The 15,017-nt window shown below is 35.3% G+C and overlaps 1 protein-coding gene across 1 annotated transcript in view; it reads left to right on the top strand.

The window, feature by feature from the left end:
* The window catches only part of COL4A5 (collagen type IV alpha 5 chain), a 237,607-nt gene that overhangs the window by 170,415 nt on the left and 52,175 nt on the right, over nucleotides 1-15,017 (top strand). Inside the window, exons 30-36 of the mRNA XM_081223198.1 lie at nucleotides 4,178-4,291; nucleotides 9,496-9,663; nucleotides 10,532-10,621; nucleotides 11,098-11,247; nucleotides 12,629-12,727; nucleotides 14,116-14,205; nucleotides 14,608-14,747. Of these exons, the coding sequence (XP_081079324.1) occupies nucleotides 4,178-4,291; nucleotides 9,496-9,663; nucleotides 10,532-10,621; nucleotides 11,098-11,247; nucleotides 12,629-12,727; nucleotides 14,116-14,205; nucleotides 14,608-14,747 (851 nt within the window). The remainder of the gene's footprint in view (nucleotides 1-4,177; nucleotides 4,292-9,495; nucleotides 9,664-10,531; nucleotides 10,622-11,097; nucleotides 11,248-12,628; nucleotides 12,728-14,115; nucleotides 14,206-14,607; nucleotides 14,748-15,017) is intronic.

Raw genomic sequence — 15,017 nt, 5'->3', positions numbered from 1 at the left:
AATGATACAGCATGTACTTTCTTTGTGAGGCTTCCTTCACTCAGACTATTGTTTTTGAGATTCATTCATGTTGTTGTGTTTATCAGTAGTCCTTTATTTGTTTTTAATGAGCATTTCATTGTATAAGTATACCAAAGTTTGTTTATCCATTCTCTGTTGATGAACACCTGGACTGTGTCAAAGTGTTTGGCTATTATGAGGGAAACTCTTAAGAACATTCTTTTACAACTTTTTTTTAATGGATATGTGCTTTCATTATGCTTGAGTAAATACCTAAGAGTAGAATTGTTGGGTCATAAGACAGGTGCATGTTAGTTGTATAAGACACTACTAGACCTTTTTCAGGGAACCCTTGTACATCGTTGGTAGGAATGTAAATTGGTACACACACTGTAGAAAACAGTATGGAAGTTTCTCAAAAAACTACAAGTAGAACTACCATATGATCCAGCAATCCCACTCCTGGGCATATATCCAGAGAAAACCATAGTTCAAAATGACACATGCACCCCAGAATTCACTGTAGCACTATTTACAGTAGCCAGGTCATGGAAGCAACCTAAATGCCCGTCAACAGGTGAATGGATAAAGAAGATGTGGCACATATATATGATGGAATATTACTCAGCCATAAAAAGGAACGAAATTGTGCCATTTACAACAACATGAATGGACTTGGAGGGTATTATGCTTAGTGAAATAAGTCAGAGAAAGACAAATAATGTATGATAGGACTTATATGTAGAATCTAAAAAATAAAACAAAATAGTGAATATAACAAAAAGGAAACAGTCTCACAGAAATAGAGAACAAATGAGTGGTTACCAGTGGGGAGAGGGAAGGGGGAGGGGTAAGATAGGGTTTGGGATTAAGAGGTACAAACTACTATGTACTATAAAATAAATAAGCTACAAGGATATATTGTACAGGGAGAATATAGCCAGTATTTTATAATAACTATAAATGGAGTATAACCTTTAAAATTGTGAATCACTATGTTGTACACCTGAAATTTATATAATATTGTAAATCAACTATAACTCAATAATAGAAAAAGGAAATTACTAGACCTTTTCCCAAAATGGTTGTATCATTTTCTAACCAATATAGTATGAAAGTTTCAGTTGTTCCACATTCTCTCCAACATTTGGTTTTATCAGTTTTTTCATTTTTGAATTTTAGTAGGTATGTAGGTAATGTATTTTGGTTTTAGTTTGCATTTCCCTGATGACTAATGATGTTGAGCTCTTTTACATGTACTGGTGAATTATTTACATATTCAGATATTTCCCACTTTAAAATATGGGTTAGGGCTTCCCTGGTGGCGCAGTGGTTGAGAGTCCGCCTGCCCATGCAGGGGACACGGGTTCGTGCCCCGGTCTGGGAAGATCCCACATGCCGCAGAGCGGCTGGGCCCGTGAGCCATGGCCGCTGAGCCTGTGCATCCGGAGCCTGTGCTCCGCAACGGGAGAGGCCACAACAGTGAGAGGCCCGCGTACAGCAAAAAAAAAAAAAAAAAAAAATGGGTTGTTTTTCTTTTTATTGTTAAGTTGGAAGTGACCTTTACGTATCCTGCATACTGGTTCTTTGTCAAATACATGTTTATGAGTATTTTATCCCTGTCTGGCTTGCCTAGTGTATTTTGATGAGCAGAAGTTTTAATTTTATTGATTTTTCATTTATCAATTTTTTTTCTTATTTGATTATTATTTTCTGTGTTTTATCTAAGAAAACTTTCCCTGTTCCAAAGTTGCAAATATATTCTTTTTTATTTTGTAAATTTTATAGTTTTAGTTTTTATGTTGGAGACCATCATCCATTTCAAATAAGTTTTGCTTAGCATCATTTATTTAAAATAACTCCCTCCTCATTGGATTATTTTGGTGTCAGTGTCAAAAATCAAACAACTGTTTGTGCATGGGTGTATTTCTGTGCTGTCAGTTCTGCTTATCTATCTTACTATCCTTAAGTTCCTACCAACTGTTTATATTACAGTAGCTTTACAATAAGACTTGATGTCAGGTAATATAAGTTCTCCAACTTTTTTCTTTTTTAAAAATTTCTTTGGATATACTACGTCCTTTTCCTTTACTCTCAGGGTAGTTTAAAATTGTATTTCCATTATTATGAGGGAAATTGACCATCTTTTCATATATTTAAAGGACATACATATTTTTTCCTGTAGACTGCTCATGTCCTTTGCTCATTTCTTTCTTTTTTTTTTTGTGGTATGCGGGCCTCTCATTGTTGTGGCCTCTCCCGTTGCGGAGCACAGGCTCCGGACGCGCAGACTCAGTGGCCATGGCTCACAGGCCCAGCCGCTCCGTGGCATGTGGGATCTTCCTGGACCGGGGCACGAACCCGCGTCCCCTGCATCGGCAGGCGGACTCTCAACCACTGCGCCACCAGGGAAGCCCCGCTTTGCTCATTTCTTTATTGGTTTCTTCTATCCGCTTGATTTTGATTTCCCTAATTATATATATGAATAGAATTAGTCTAACTGGTTTGGCAATTGTTGTTTTTTTTTTTTTCTTTCTGGTTTGCAAGGAACTAGACTCTCCTGGTCAACGTTTTGGCCCCCAGAAAATAATCTGAAGAACCCCACACTTCTGAAACATGTTGGATTGATTCCTATTAAAGCAATAAAACAGCATTGCCAAATTTAACCAGGCTATATTCTGCCAGCAAGAGCCCCAAACTAACCCAATACAAATTGTTCTCAGATAAGCGCTTTTAAAAATACCTTCCTGTCTTTGAGTACACAATTCTGGCCGGCTATAAACTGTAACACTCAAAGTTACAGATAGTGTTTTCCATCAGTTACCTCCCCCAGCTTAAACTTGTGACCCCCAAAACTTGCAGATAGAAACATTTCAAATGATAAGCTATGTGGCAAACAGCCTCCATATGGAAATTACTCACTCATTATACTTTGTTTATGAAAATATCCTTGAGACAGAGGTTGGGAAGAAAGGGGTTGAAGCCCATTTTAAACATCAGCCCTTTATCAAGCGTTTGCCTAACCTTTGAAAGGAAGTATAGGATCCCCATATCCTAATAGGAATCATTCCCAAATATTAAAACCTCAGTACAGTTCCTAAGGTGCTAGAAAAAAAAAAGAATTTGGGGCTTTCTGCCACGTAATTCCTTTATTCCTCAAACATTCATTATGTTCTTATTCTGTGTCTATTATTACTTGAATTGTTAGAAACACAAAGGCATAGACTCTGCTCTTGAAGATCTCAGAGATTGTTCTCTACTATAAGAAAATCTAGGTGGTATCACCATGATAGTGTTTATCTCAACAGGAACTTTTATGAGTATGTATCACTAATGTTTTGGATCAATAGACCATAGTCAAAACACAGCAAGCAGATCACAATAAAAGTTCACCCACCAGATATACTTACACCAGTGGCTGGGTATCAGAACTTAGTGACTAAACTATAGGAGAAATTGGTACATCATTTTCAAGGCAACATAGTGACCAATAATAAATTAATAAGGCTAATATCCATCAGGAAAGAACTATATGAGGAAGAAAATGTGCTTAAGGCTGAACATTGGAATCATTCAACAAAAAAGAAAATAATGATGACTTTGGAAGCATTTAGTTTATCTGATATGTTACTTTCGTTCAGGGCCACATCTAAGGTGCCTTGGGAAGCTTCATATACAAAGTGACATTTGAACTGAATCTTTAGGGAAGGATGTTCCAGGTAGCAGAACTAACGTGCAAAATATCATTGTGACAAATAGAATGGTGTGTTTGTAAATATTGAAATAAATAAGAAATAAAGTATAATTTTCAAAATCTATATCATATCTAGAAATTAATAAAACAAAATGTGCCTAATGTATTTGTGGGAAAAATTAAAACTCTATTATTAACAACTTGAAAAAGGGTAGAATTAATTGGTTAATAAATCGTATGTGTAGATGGGAAGAGACAGTCAATTCTCCCCAGATTTGTCTGCAAATATACTGCATTTTCAATGAGAATTCAAGTAAAAATTTTCTGGATATGACATAACTGATTCTGAAACTTGATATTTAGCAAACATATGATAAAACATACTACAAACTCATTGTAATTATAACTTTGTGAACCAATGCTAAAGACTAGTGACTCAGCTATTGTTGTTTTTAATATCTAAACTATATTTATTCCTTAAAGGTGACATTGGACCAAATGGACAACCTGGGACAATGGGACCTCCTGGGCTGCCAGGAACAGGTGTTCAGGGGCCACCAGGGCCACCAGGAATTCCTGGGCCAATAGGTCAACCTGGTAAGATTGGAGTAAATGTGCATTTTGTAGCACTAATTATGTAGAGGTTGATTAACCCCTCAATAAAGTGTAACCTATGTAACAGTCTTCCAGAAAACAGATTTGAGAGTTAATATGTCCACTTATATAATTGTGTAAAAGTGAAAGAGCACAGATCATGACATAAGAGCTACTTTAATCCCTGATATTTCCCCTCCCTGTTAATTTAAAATTGATCTATTAACAACAGTGCAATTTAACAACTGCATTGTGTTGCCATGGCTTATAATCATTGAGCTAGTCATAGCTTTGGAATCCCAGACCTTCTAGTGCTAATCATTTCAGACCTGAGTAGCTATATGGCATTAATAGACCTTTGTGGAACCTCATAACATTTCTTAGCACGTGAGAACTAGGGTTAAAAAAGTTCTTTGAAAAATATTTCTTAGGCATTCTCAATTTTTTAAATAAAACAAGTGAGTTTACTTGAATTTTCTTTTCTTTTGCCCATAAATCAGCATTTACTTTGCAACTCATAAGCACGCTAAGGTTTTTTTTTTTAATATGAATACTCAGAAAAGTTTTGTCAGCTTGTAACCTAATAGAGAATCATATGATTCCTCTATGTTTGTGTGAGAGCTTACTCAAGTTTGTGGATTCTGAGCCATCTGGTGATGTGAATTATTTTTATCTTAATCTAGGCAGGCATAGTAAGGGCCACACTTGGGCCAAGATTATGTTATTGCAAAGCACTATAATAATATATGAAATTAAAACAAATATGGAACATTTAATCATTCCTTACTTCACATGAATACATCGGATGACTTAAACACACCGTTCAGATATACATACATTGACTTTGAAACAATGGAATATATTTTCTGACCTTAAATGCCAATAGGTATTTTGTTAGTTATTATGCTTAAAATCTAGAAACACTGATTAACAATATAAAAAGCCTGGAAAGTAAAGGTTATTTTTGCTTATGTCCTATTTTAAACATTTATTTTATGGCAGATTATACTGTTTTTATAGTGGCCCCTAACATGTCACTACTGATTTAGAAATAAGAAAACTTACAGTGTTGCTTTGAACCAGCTTGTTAAAAAGTAAGTGCTTCAACATTCATGAGAAAACCATCTGTCCAACTAGCAGAGGGATCTTGAGAGAAAACAATTAATTTTTAGGTTTGGCCATTATAGTCTTGGCCTGCTGTTTCACAAAATGGCTAAAATGAATTTATCACTTCTGTTGTGTTTTGTCATTTATTTTATTTCCCAAAATTGCATGAGGTTTTGGAAGCATTTTGAATTCTTAAGTCACAGCTTAGCAAGAATAAAAAGACCACTGTTAATACCAATATGAACAAAATAAAAATACATTCATTTGTACTTTCTGCCTTTTCAAATTTAGCTAATGCTCTATGATGTTTCATTCATCTAATGTTGTTTCTTTTTAACTGATGGATATATAGGTATATTTATAAAGTCCATATAGAATAGGCAGGGGGAAAAGTAATGATGCTGAATTTAATCTCATCTCTTCCTTCTGTAAATATATATTTTGCTACAGAATTGAAGATCCTAACTAATATGGTTCAACAAACAAATGAAGTTAACAGCAACTGCCATGAAAATGCATTGAATGCATTCTTATTAATATAGAAATGTTCTCAAATCACAATTTTTTTTACCACAGGATGACCACATTTTGTATTTGATACTAGCAACATATACTCACTTTTAAAGTAAATTTTATTTGTATCACCAAAGCAGAATATTATCTTAGTCCATTTCAAAAATACCATAATTTCTGTTTGTACATCTCAATAACAGGATGATCAGCAAGGCTACTACTAATATCTTGATACACCTGACTTATGCTGCATGGCTGAAATTCTAACTACCAATTTTTAAAAATAAGCTTATTAAATATACTTGCTGTGTTTCATTTTGCAGTAGAAAACTTAATGCAAAGTATTCTATGTTGTCATTTCTCTAGAAATATATGCTTTTCAGGCTTTTCTTTTGACTCCAGTTTTCTATTATTTAATTAAGCTTTACTATTTGTCATTCTCTTTTCCATAGCAGGCTGTACAGTTTAATGCATGTTTATAAGTTAAAGACCTGTTGAATATCAATTTCTCATTTGGCAGTAGGGAAATAAATTTTTTTTTAAATGCCAAGGGACAAGAAGCAAAGTGCTTTTCACCCCATGCCCTAGTAACCCAGGCAGAAATGGAAGTTGTTGGTTCTTATTATTTGGTCTGGCCAATAACTAGAAGATAATTGCTTTAGTTAATCTTTTTAGAGGTCAGTTAAATATACTCAATTCCATGTCTACAGATAATACCCTAACCTGAGTTAAATGTGTTGTAACACTTGCCCAGCCTCAGGAACACGTGCATGGCTGAATCAGCTCAGGCTCATCACCACTAATGTGAATCAAAGGAATAAGGAATTAGTCGTGTCATTTTTATAGATGAAGGAGAGTACATTGTAGTTTTCTAACTTTTTTTGGCTATAAAACCCTTGGGCTGTGTGTGTGTGTGTGTGTGTGTGTGTGTGTGTGTGTGTGTGTGTAAAGTTTTCACAGATAATGCATGCTTTTGGAATTTTCTTTTTTTCCCCATAAACTCTTTCCATTTGGCTGCAAATAAATTTAGAGCATTATACACCTCTAATGTACTTAGCCTCTATAGATATATCCATATAATTCCTTTTATTGTGTAAGGAGATTCAGCAGAGCCTTTGAATTTATATTGACTTTCTTCATTCTGGATCTTACCAGGATGCCAGTTCCTGACATAGTCATGGAAAAGATCTATGCTGTGCAAAATGCAGCATAATATCTGTTACTACTACTAATGACAATGCAGAGATCTTTGCCTAGTACATGTAGTTTGCTTAATCATAGCCTGCACTAATAATTATTGAGTTATCTGTACCTAACCTGTTACAGTATAAAATCAAGTTTATTTTTAAATTCTAACTAACTTTTAGGAGCTTAAATTCCAAAGTGATCATTCACAGCAATATAAAGGTCAGAGATAAACAAGAGTGTAAAGCTGATCTTCATCAAAAAGTATTACTTTTTGTGAATGTAAAATTTTATTGTGTCTCTGTTGGCAAACACATTTATAGTATATGTTATATGAGCATCTGAGCAAATGCCTAAAATAAATTTCTTTCCTGATTACTAATATATGTTAGTAGTGAATCAATATCTAATAAATTCTATTCGTAGACTTTTTGTTCTAATCTTTACATGGTTAGTTTTGTTTCCTAACCTAATGAATCTTTTTGCAACTTGCTTCTGCTTGGGTGGTTCATCTTGCTGCTGAACTATAACTTCCTGCCTCTTGAACTTCAGGTCTGCCAGGTACTATAGTTTTCTCTCAAAAGCCTTATCTTTTTCTTTTTTAATATTGAGAATTTATTATATTAGAGCAAATAGAAAATATCATTCAAATATAATAGGATCATCGTAAAAGATGCAAGAGATATTTCATGAAAATGGTTCTGAGAAACTGTAAATAGGATATTTCCTTTGATTTATTATCTTGAGCTCTATTGAGGTATAATAGACAAATAGAATTGTAATATATTTCAAATATACAATGTGATTATTTGATATATGTATACGTGGTGAAAGGATTTTCACAATCAAGTTAACACATCCATCACCTCACATATTTTCCACTTTTTGTGTGTGAGAACCCTTAAGTTCTACTCTATTAGCAAGTTGCAGTTATACAATACAGTATTATCAATGATAGTCACCATGTTATACATTAAATCCTCAGACCTTATTCATCTTTCTTCCCCCCCACCCAAAAGCCATATCTTAAAGCTTTAAACTTGGAAAACAAACAAGATTTCTCCAGATTGAAGTCTTTGGTTTCTTTTAATTATTTTGTAGAACCGCTCTCTTGGAGCATATTTCAAAGGACTAATTAGTTATCTTGAAAACTCAGCTATTAAAAACTACTTGGACTGTAATATAACAATAGACAGTGATTCATATAGGGCTATAATTGTGCACATGATTAGGTATCTCATCATATTTCATAAATATAATATAAAATATCTCTCCCCTTTTAATAATCTTTTTATTATGAAATGGCAGCATTGGAATCATCACTACTGTACCAACTAAATGGAATTCTCTAATCTTCAAAGTGAATTTAATCAGTTTAAAGGCATGCTGGTATATGATCTCAAACAGGTCTTAAAATGCCAGTGTCTTGCTCTCTTATAAAAATAATTGTCTGTGAATCTTCAACAGTAATAAAATTAGGTCTTATTGTTGAAGGGATGCTTGGAATGGTCACCTGTTTCATCCCGCAGCTTTCAGTCAGTTATGGAACATCCCCATTTAACAGATGAAGACCAACAACATTAAATGACTTAATAAGTCACGTAGCTGATAGGTATTGGAATGGGAACTTGCACCATGTTTGTAGTGTAATTCTTTTCACTAAACATATTCTTTTTTAACCACCTTGTTTTCTGGAGTATATTTTTGCAATGACATATTTTTTCTATAAAATCCTGGCTGGATTACTGTGAAACAAAAGTTAACAACAAAGACTAATAATAACGTATTATTAAAACAACATGTAAAACAAAGCCAATATAAAGTAAAAAGGGCCCATGTAACTTACTTATTCAGTAATTAATCTTTTATGGATTATAGAAATACATCTTTATAATTCATAATACCTTAGAGCAATGGAAATCCAAGTGTGGTCAATGGACCAGTGTCGAATTACAAACTGTTTGTTACCAGTCAGCACTGGAATTAGAAGAAATAGAGAGTAAGCATTTAGAAACTTTTATAGCAGTTTGAAGTGTAATTATATTTATTGAATATTATGACCAAAATGTAAGATTGTATTTTATATGTCTTTGATATTTTTATTTTAGTATTTTAGTAATTTTATTGTGTTTTATTAAAAAAATAGTCCATGATAGACCAGCAATTAAGAAAAGATTGGTCGGTCATGAGAAATAATTTCAGAAGCACCTTCTTAGAGAAATATACTTGAGAATCCTAAACTGTTATTGTTGGTTATTTTCTGTGCATGATGCCAAAAGTATCTCTAACTCACTGTTAGGTTTGTTATATACAGGATTCTATCACTTGTTTGCTAGAAAAATAACCAGATACATCTCTTAAAACTACTTCAATACTTCTTAATATTGGTTTGTATTAACTAGGCTTGCATGGAATACCAGGAGAGAAGGGGGATCCAGGGCCTCCTGGATTTGATGTTCCAGGACCCCCTGGTGAGAGAGGCAGTCCAGGGATCCCTGGAGCACCAGGTCCTATGGGACCCCCAGGATCACCAGGGCTCCCAGGAAAAGCAGGTGCCTCTGGCTTTCCAGGTAATATTTTAGTCTTCCCAGGTAATTTTTTAGTCTTCCCTAATTTTGGATTCAGGAAATTAAAACTAATATGACTCTGGTATATTATCCTCTTGTACTTTTCTGGATTGACACTGTCCTTTAAGAAAAAGTGTTAAATGTCTTTGATTGTAGGAAACTCACTTTGCTATTTGCATTACACTTTTTCTCTCTGAGGGCTCCAGTTATATATTGCTGTGTAACAAATGACCCCAAAATTTAATGATTTAAATCAACCTTTTAATTTTGCTCAAGGTTTGTGGATCAGGAATTAAGGGATGGATTGCCAGGGTTGTTTATCTCTGATCCACATGGCATCAGCTGGAGTGGTTGGGGTTGAAGGATCTACTTCTCTGACACCTGAGTGTTCATTGGCCTCTTCACATGGTATCTCATTATCCATAGAAGTACTTCGCATTATGGTAGTATCAGGGTAGCTGCTCTCCTTCCAGGGCAGCTGGCTTCCAAAAGAGAGAATCCCCAAAACTGAAAATGAGTGTACTAAGAGCCACAGATGGAAGTTTCAAGGCTTCTTATGATCTAGCATTGGGAGTCATACAGTGTCACTTAGTCAAGGGTAAGGCACAGAGTCATCCCGAATTCAAGGGGAGAAGGCTACTCTAGGCTGTGTATACTGGGAAGTGTGGTTCATTTGGGGACCATCTTTAGAGACTAACTACCACAATGATATAGGCAGTAGTGGTCACTAAGTTTACAGTAGTTGGAAAGGGGTGAAACTTAGTGGCTTCCCTCCAAGTTTCAATAGTTTTCCAGTTGACATCTTTAAACTTATCTTTTATCTTTCCAAGGTCAAGGAAAGGTAAAAGATACTTATTGATATTCTTAAAAGGTGCCAAAGGTGAAATGGGTATGATGGGACCTCCAGGCCCAACAGGACCTTTGGGAATTCCTGGCAGGAGTGGTGTTCCTGGTCTCAAAGGTAATATTCAGGGTTTGCTGGCAGATGCATGAAAGAAAGAAAATTAAATATTTTACTTTATGTCAATACAGAATATTTTTATTTGACTGCTTTAAAATGAGCAATGCTTGCTTGTATTATGTTTCTTGTATTTTCATGGCATTTAAATAGGTACTGTTTTAAGTTTGGTGGTATGCTTAGCTTGAATACTATGAAACATAGTAAGTGCTTAGCTCAAAATAACAGAATATAGGGATTAAATTTTTACTTTTTACAGTCTTTGTAATTGTCAAAGAATCCCAGAAGAGAGATTGTTATTTGAGTGTAAAAGTGTGTGTGAGGTCGAGTTATTTATAGACAGTAAATAAGGTGCCTAAGTGTTTTGGGTGGTCAGTGGCCTACCCAACTATGTAACATATGAATAATCTTTATATATGCATTAATCCTGGATGGATAAATCTGATCTGCTCTGTCTTCCCCACACATGTTGGGTTTAGGTGATGATGGTTTGCAGGGTCAGCCAGGACTTCCTGGCCCTGCAGGAGAGAAAGGTAGTAAAGGAGAGCCTGGCCTTCCAGGCCTTCCTGGACCAATGGATCCAGATCTGCTGGGTTCAAAAGGAGAGAAAGGGGACCCTGGCCTACCAGGTGAGTGAATGCATTTATTTATTAATGTGTTTCCTGCTATATATGAATTTTAATTTTTAATAGCATGGAAAGTGACTTGTAATCCAGGACTCACCACCATAAGGCAGTTAGGTGCATCAAATTTTGGTAATGAAAATTAATTTTCACTGATTTCACTGATCAACTTTTGTTTGAGTATTTTCTTTGTAGTTTATCTGTCACAAACTATGAGGTTTTAAAATAGACAGTCACTTTCAGGCCTTCCAGAAAATAGTATATAGGATGTGGTCAAGAGAAAAAAGATCTATATAAGCCAGAATTACTTGGAAAACAGATTTCAGTGTTTGGAAAATTTGCTGGTCCTTTAAACTTTTTCGTCTTGAAACCAGATGAGGATGAGTGGTACTTTGTTGCCCTGCAGTGTTTTGATATCCACATCATGCTTGACTTTTAAGTACAGTTCATTGTTATTCTACCCTGGAAGAATAAACAAGTATTGGACTATGAACAGCCAAGCTCAGCTCTGGGGGAGGTCACTGAAAGTAGGTCTAGGGAATGACTGTGTTGTTATAGTTATTTTATTAGAAGCAAATAAGGTATGAAGTGTAACAGGTTTTTAACATTTAAAAGTCCTTTTTTCTTTTTATAAAAGTATAATATATTCATAACAAAGCACCAGAAAATATGAATAAGCACAGATCAATAAATAAAACACAATCCAATCTATATAAAATAGTCTTTCAAACAACATGGAACTTTAAAAACTATCTATGTTTATTTGCAGATCATAGTAAAGTTTGTGACTCTTTCTGTGTTGTAACCATTATTACTGTCAGTCCGCGTGTGAGTGTGTGTGCAGATGTGTGTGTACACAGATGTTATAAGCTTCCCTATGAGCAGGACCTGGTGGGATTTCTCCTCAAAACAGAGTGTTAAGACATTACTGTATACAGTCATGAAAGAGGCAAAGCCACCTAATTTTTATTCTTGTTAAAATGAGATACCTTTCTTGACTTACTTCTTGCAAGGCTTCTCTTCTCCTTCCATTATGACTTCTGCAAAACAGAGGCAGTAAACTGTATTTGCCTGTGATATAGGGTTATTAAATATAGTTATAGAATCTAAGAGAGAGCTTAGAGATAATCCTCCCCAATTCCTTCATTTTACAGTGTAAGAAACTGAGGCCCAAAGAGGAAAGTGACTTAATTCTTGAGTGCTCTGCAATTCTTAATGGTAGCTAAATTAAAAAGTGGGGGATTTTAGTGAGTCCAGTGCTGTTGGTTCATACTGTATCAGAATATCACTGTATTTCATTCATATTTCAGAGTTTGGTGAGCTTGCTTCACCAAATTTATTTAATGATATCAACCTAACTTGTCTTTCTTATACTCATCCTTGGAAGGTATTCCTGGAGTTGCAGGGCCAAAAGGTTATCAGGGTTTGCCTGGAGACCCAGGGCAACCTGGACTGAGTGGACAGCCTGGATTACCAGGACCATCGGGTAAGTATGTTAAACCACCTGTAGCAATTGGGTGGTTGATCCTGAACCCTGGAACAAAGTAATTATGTATTTATCATGTGTGATGATGTTTTGAATCTGGTCATGGCAATATGCTTGGGTAGCTACTGAGATACGGACCTCTCCTTAACAAAAATGTTGCCATTTGGCCCAAGTGTCAACAGACAAGATTTGTAGAATATTTTGCTTTGCTCAGTTTCTTCTTTTTGTGGCATCAGTGTGTACGCAAAATCAGAAGTACATCCAAGTAAGGTGCTGTGTTTTATTTATATACATTGTAGCATATGTCAATAAGACAGGTTATCTGGTAGGAGCCTAAAGAATTCACCCTTTTCAGTTCTCTATCTTCAGACAAGTCAATCATTAAACCATGTAAAACAGATGGCTGCCAATTCTATTTTTAAAAGTTTCTAGGGATAAAAATTTCACAATCTACCTTGGTAATGTGTTATAGCATTAATCACTCTTACAGTCAACATGGATTTTTTTTCTTATTTCTAATAAAACTCTTGCTGCTTCTTAAGCCATTTTCTTTTAGTTGGGCCCCTAAGGACTAAAGAGGAGCTCATCTCCATCTTTGTAAGAGCCCTTTAGGTCAGTTATTCTGTTCTGGACTCTGTACTGCATTACCTTGGTGTAGTGGGAAGGAGAAATTATCTCCTTTTCTATCCTTCACATATTTTGCATTTTCTTCTCCAAGCTGGAAGACAGTGTGAAAGAAAAAATAAAAGAAAATAATATTTAAGGCAACATTGTGGTCCTTGGGAAATTCCTGGATGACACCACAGAGCTCAAGTATCTAAGCTCTGGGAAGAATGTGTAAGCACAACAGCCATGACTGTTGTGGGGAGATAGTCCAGTATTTCTCCATCAACTCTTATATATCCCTGGCCTAATGTTCTGAGGGTGTATCATGACAGGTTACCACTTTCCTCTTCTGGTCTCACATGATCAGGCTCTACATGGGAATGCCACCTCTGAATCTTTTAAAAAGAGTCCCTTTATATTGGATTTACCTGTGATGAATATAGTAAGGTACTTACTTATACACAAACAACAAATAAGATTTCAGGTAATTGGAATAGTTTTAGGGCAAGAAACAAGGTGTCTTGGTGAAAGTTTTGCATTTTTAAAATAAATTTGTATTAGGAAACCTCTGTTACCATGATTATATTGTAATATGTTCCTAAAGAGATTTCTTAGGTAACTCTTACCTGTTTTATGCTGAGTTAGATCTGTGGAACTTAATCGTATGTTAAGATTTAATCCATTCAATCTCACGCTTGCATTTTAATTACAACCCATACCAGGAAACCAGGCAACATTAATATTGCTGAGTTGTCTTAATTTTACCAATTTGACTTTTGTAGGTCCCAAGGGTAACCCTGGTCTCCCTGGGAAGCCAGGACTTACAGGACCTCCTGGACTTAAAGGAAACATAGGTGATATGGGTTTTCCAGGTGAGTGATGAAAAATTCCCAGATATTTAGTTCCATTAATGGAAGATGGTTCACTCTTTGTTATTAGAAATGAGACTGGTGTTGATAGAGTCAAGCTGAGACAATATCTAAGGCAGTCGGTGGGTAGAGCTCTCTCATTACCCAAATATTTGAAGTGCGAATTAAGAGACAGAGCTTTAGAAAGAATTCACAAACTTACATTTTTTTCTCCAGCTATACCCCCTTTCACTTAAACTTCCTTGAAAAATAGGCTTTTATATAATCCTGGTTGTAAAGCTCATTATTATATATATCAGAATTTGCAGAATTATTTTAAAAAAATATTTTTGCTTGGTCATCTGCATCATATATATCCCACAAACAATATTTTGTAAAAGATTGCATATTACATGTTTCTAACAGGCCCCCAGGGTGCAAAAGGGTCTCCTGGACCTCCTGGAGTTCCTGGACAACCTGGATCCCCGGGATTACCTGGACAGAAAGGAGAAAAAGGTGATCCTGGTATTTCAGGCATTGGTCTTCCAGGTCTTCCTGGCTCAAAGGTAATCCTACTCAGGTATATGCCTGAGCAGATATGATATTTCTTTAACATTGTGCTCATTCCTAATTCTTACTTAAACAAACTATAGAATGACATGGTATAGTCTGGGCAAGAAGTTCATTCCTTCTCTTTTCTCCTATATTGTAAGGAGATATATTTTAGTTTTGCAGCCAGTCCAAAAAAAGGGGGGGAAATCTTTCTGATTTCTTTATTTTCCCTCTATCGTACTCTTTGAGTATGTTTCAGTAACCCAAAAGCATATTTCTACATA

This window comes from Mesoplodon bidens (assembly GCF_964165515.1).
Source record: "Mesoplodon bidens genome assembly, chromosome: X".
Taxonomy (NCBI): Eukaryota; Metazoa; Chordata; class Mammalia; order Artiodactyla; family Ziphiidae; genus Mesoplodon; species Mesoplodon bidens.
The sequence above is the reverse complement of the archived record's forward strand: the minus strand, read 5'-3'. Positions and strand labels throughout refer to the sequence as shown.